General features: G+C 43.8%; 1 protein-coding gene across 2 annotated transcripts in view; it reads right to left on the reverse strand.

Annotated features, from left to right (window-relative positions):
- Positions 1–4526, reverse strand: part of HERPUD2 (HERPUD family member 2) — a 32788-nt gene extending 28262 nt beyond the window's left edge. For both annotated transcript variants that reach the window (XM_019509039.1, XM_019509038.1), the window contains exon 1: positions 4280–4526. In XM_019509039.1, coding sequence (XP_019364584.1) covers positions 4280–4411 — 132 coding nt within the window. In that variant the 5' untranslated portion in view covers positions 4412–4526. The remainder of the gene's footprint in view (positions 1–4279) is intronic.
- Positions 4527–4564: the final 38 nt, after the last annotated feature.

A 4564-nucleotide genomic window follows, 5' to 3' on the forward strand; every position in this document is an offset into this window, starting at 1 on the left:
AAGGGTTGGGGGGGGGGAGGGGCCTACAGCCACCACAGAATCTGCCTTAGCACCTCCCCCCAGCCACACCTCAGTGGTGTGGCCCGCCTGCCCCACACAGCTCAGCCTGCCCTGTTCCTTCTCTCCTGCACACCCCTTGGCCAAGCTGCCCGTGGTTCTGTCCTGCTTCCGGGGTCCCATTCACTGTCCTGGCCCATTCCCTCCCTCACCATGGGCACCGCAATCTGCCCCCCATGCCCCTTCCCTCCCCCACAGACTTACTGGCAGGATGCTGCTCTCCAAGCTGCCCAACTGTATTCCTATAAATCAGTTATCACACTGGTATCAACCGATATGGCTGGTTAATAATCAACTATCTGTATCGGCAAAGAAAATCTTTATTGGTGCACCCCTAACCCAGTACCTGAAGCAGTTCTAGTCACAAGCATAGGCAACATGTTGGACATCTAGGAAACTGCTAGCAAAAAATGGTGATGCCTACAGGGCAGTTTTGAGACTCTAAGCACCTAAGTGGAATTTACAGGCCTCTAGCAGAACCTCAGATGTGCCTCAATGTTATCTGACATTTTCTGGCTAGTGACACTCCAATAAAAACATGCAACACCACTTAATTAGCATACACCAGGACAAAAAATATTTGCATTGTGTCAAGGTAAACATCAACCACATTAGAAGCATCTTATGCAGCAGTTCTTCCACTGGGGCTTAGTTTTCCAGTCTTAAGAAACATGAAGATATTTTTACTGAGTTCTAAAGAAAAAGCAGTATTTGAACTATTAGGTTGGAATGCCGTTTTTCATCAGTATTGTCTGGCTTATTATCCTCAGCAAAACACTTTCTACAACATATGGTGCAAGCTATTTATAGCTAAAATTAGTGACAGTTTTAAGGATACCATCTTGCAGTAACTGGAGATCAACTAAACACAATTTATCTTCTACTCTTTCCCAAGTAACAGAATTTGCAGTTCTTAAATTTTAAGCACAGCAGCCCCATCCTGTTCCAGGATGAGAAATAAAAGTCATTTCAGAGTGACTGTTTATGTAAAGAAGTACATCAACTAATTCATGTTTCGTCCATAAGTTCCCAAATCCTTCATTCATGCTCCAAAAAGCAAACTAAAATTGGGGAAAAAAACTGCATTAACATGAATTAAGGCAGTTAGCAGCCATTCGTAAATAATGCTACATTACAACAAATGAGAAATAACAAATCTGGATTCCTTCATGAATTTCAGAACTCACCTTTTCCACTCATACCAATACTCATGTAACAGGTGAGTAGTACACACACTGCTTCACAATATGAATCTAAAAACTGCCAACCCTTGAAAACTTGGACTGGATTTTCAAGAATTTTTTTCAAATAAACTTACCCCTTGGGAAAGTTGTTACTCAATTCTTCACCAATTTAAATAGATTTAAGAAATATGAGCCACTAATCCAGACAAATAAACTAACTTAATCTTCACCTAAACTTGTTTAGCTTACTCAGCTATTTACTAATGTAGAATTAATTAATTTTAGTCCTGACTGAACCAATGTAAGTGCACTTACATTAGAAGCTTGCACTAATGATCTAATTAGATGTTTCTGTATCACAGGCATAACTGTTTTAATATAGATAAGGCCTCAGAGTCCTGTCCTCATTTGTCTGTGCCATCCCTAAGGTAACTGCTTGGTTAGCTTTTCATCATTTAGCAACATGCAACAATACCCCAAAATTAAGTCATGGATTAAAATCAAGACACAGGCAAACTCGTGAGTTTGATGCCCAAACTCGCATTTATTATTTTGATATTTTTCTAATTTTCTGAATTAATTTTCTTAATATATAGTGCACCCAGAGAGAGCACACCGCTGTATCTACCATTAATAAGCATACTGACTGCTGGTGCAGTGGTGATCTACATCAGTACTGGCCCAACCCAACCCTGCTGCTGGTCCCCCACCACCGAATCTCCAGACCCACAGAGCCCTGCAGGCCAAATGACAAGGTTCCACAGGATGTAGGTTGAGCCCTACTGACCTATACAGATGCATAGAAAACTAATTTACAGGAGTTATCCAAGACATTTTGAAAAGATTAAATCAAATCAGTAGACTTCTTCCATCCATTACTAACTGAACTGTTGCACCCATTCTTAGTATTTGTAAACTAATGCACTCTTTTTGCTGCCATTTTAATAAAAAAATTCTAAATCTTATATTTCTTCAGTGACCAGAGAAGTTCAAGTGACAAAATGGTATCACAGGGTTATTTTAAAAACCATTTTCCTACAAGTGTAATAAATCTGATAATCTTGAAAAAAGCTAACGTCCAACTCTTAAGTTAACTACAAGACCTGGAAGTGTTTGATTTGAAACAAGTTTGCCAGTTTTACCCAACTTACAGAAGCCACCTAATATAAGGCCCCCAATACATCTTTCCTGCCCAGAGCAGGGGGCTGGACCCAATCATCTCATGAGGTCCCTTCCAGCCCTAAACTTCTGTGAATCTATGGTTATGCTGTATTAGAGCATGATAAAAGAAGTGCCATCTAAAAATCTTTAATTTATGTTCAACTACAATTAAAACTAAAATATGTAGTAAAGACAACTTCAGCTGACACTTCTATTTGTTACTGTGTGTGAAATACAAGCTTCTCTCATAAAAATAAAACGAAATCAAAATCAATAAATTAGCACTGCCCCCAGCCTCTTCAAAACAGCAGTTTGTCTGCCAGATTTATGTCTCTTGGTAACCAGAGACCTGCTGAAAAAGTGTATTCCACAACAAGAGTGTTTACCAGGGAAGTTGAAATTAATCTCTCATCCCTTGACAGCAACATGATGCAATATATGTTAAAGTTTTCTTGTACTGTTACACATTATAGCTCTTTCCTTAAACACTGATTTCAGTTCTCTGACCAAGTGAAATCAGAAGAGTCTTATATTGCTCCAACTGGGCAATATAAGTATAAAAACTTTTTAAAAGTATATTCTGGTAAAAAACCTGTAGTCAATTGAAGACACTTGTTCATTTTGTTTAAAGCTCTTTCAATACAGTATTATCAAACATCTAAAAGCACATCTTCTGGCCTCAAGCTGAATTTTCTATTCTAACATCTCAACTTTGTTTGATCAGTTAAAGCAAAGCAGCATGCATCTACGCAAGCGACCTGCTCCTGTGATTAAAATGTACACAAAATTTCCCCCCTTCAGTACTAATTCCTTCTGCAAAATGTAGGAGCGTTGGTTTTTTTTCAGAACAGAAAAAATGCTATTTTACCACTAAGGAAAAGACTTCTTTTGGAAAAATCAGCCAAAGCTCACAGGTTATTATTAAACTGGTTCTGTGTCAGGCACCTGGAAGACAAAGCAGCAGGCAGAATTACAAGCAGGTCTCCCATTGTACTGGGTGCTATTCATAGATAAGGTAGCTTTTGCCCCAGAGAACTTTCACCATGCCCACCATTTGCCAAAGAAAAATGGCAGTGGTTCAGCACGCTCTGAACGGCAAACGCATGCAATAAACCTGCTTGCTGAATGCTAAGAACAAACTATAACCTCTTTTGATCTTGTCTCCTTTCCCTTAGCTTCACCTGTGCATTATGGTTCTTACAATGTGCAAACTTGGCCTTTAACTGAAAGCAGAGCAGATGTTCCCACCATTGTGACTAATTGAAGTAGACTTCTGCAGACACAGGTGACAGACACAGCAGCACAAGCTTTTGTGGGCTGATGCTTGCTTCCTCTGAGGCATTTAACTGAACACTCCGAAGGGAAAGAACTCGGAAGTCACGACTGAGCTTCTCCAAAGGCGACAAACAGGCAGGGGCCTGGGGGACAAGCATTAGTATGACTAGCCACCACCTGCCTTATCTGACATGGTATTATTTGCAAGAACATAGAGCACCACAAGGGCCTTGAATGTTCCTGAACACACACATGTACACACCCCTTCACTAACAGCACTGTGACTCAACCAACTGGGGACTGACCCTCCAACAGGCAGGTCCTGCAGGCTCCTGCACCCAGTACCTGCCCTGGGATCTCCCACCTCCAACATCCCCAGCCACCCCCTGCCCCCAAGTCCCGGCCCTGCTCCACCTTCCAGCCAAAACCAGCTACAACCCGGCTGTGGAGTCATCCAAGTCCCAAGTAAGGGGGCTGGTTTTAAAGCCAGGAGAGTCGTTTTTAGTAGTGTCCCCCGCTACCTTTACGGTGCCATTCGCCTGTCAACCACGCAGTCTGCCGGGCGGTGCCCCCGGGCCCAGCACCCCCCCGCGGCCGCTCACCGGCTGGCTGGGGTAGACGGCAGAGAGGTGGGACTTGAGCCGGGCCACAGTCCAGTGCAGGAAGCAGCGCACGGTCTGGTCCGTGTACTTCTGGTTGGGCGCCTTGATGACAAGGGTCACCGGCTGCTCCATGGCGCTTGGACCCTCAGCGGCCGCGACCGGACTGTGCGGGGAGGCTGCGGGCACCCATCTCGGCCGTGCCGCGCCCTGCCCCACGGGGGGGCGGGGCTGCGGCGTCACACACCGACCTCCCCCACGCAACAACCCCCCTCCCCGCCGCGAGGC

Source organism: Gavialis gangeticus, unplaced genomic scaffold, assembly GCF_001723915.1.
Source record: "Gavialis gangeticus isolate Ggan-Ray unplaced genomic scaffold, GavGan_comp1, whole genome shotgun sequence".
Lineage (NCBI taxonomy): Eukaryota > Metazoa > Chordata > Crocodylia > Gavialidae > Gavialis > Gavialis gangeticus.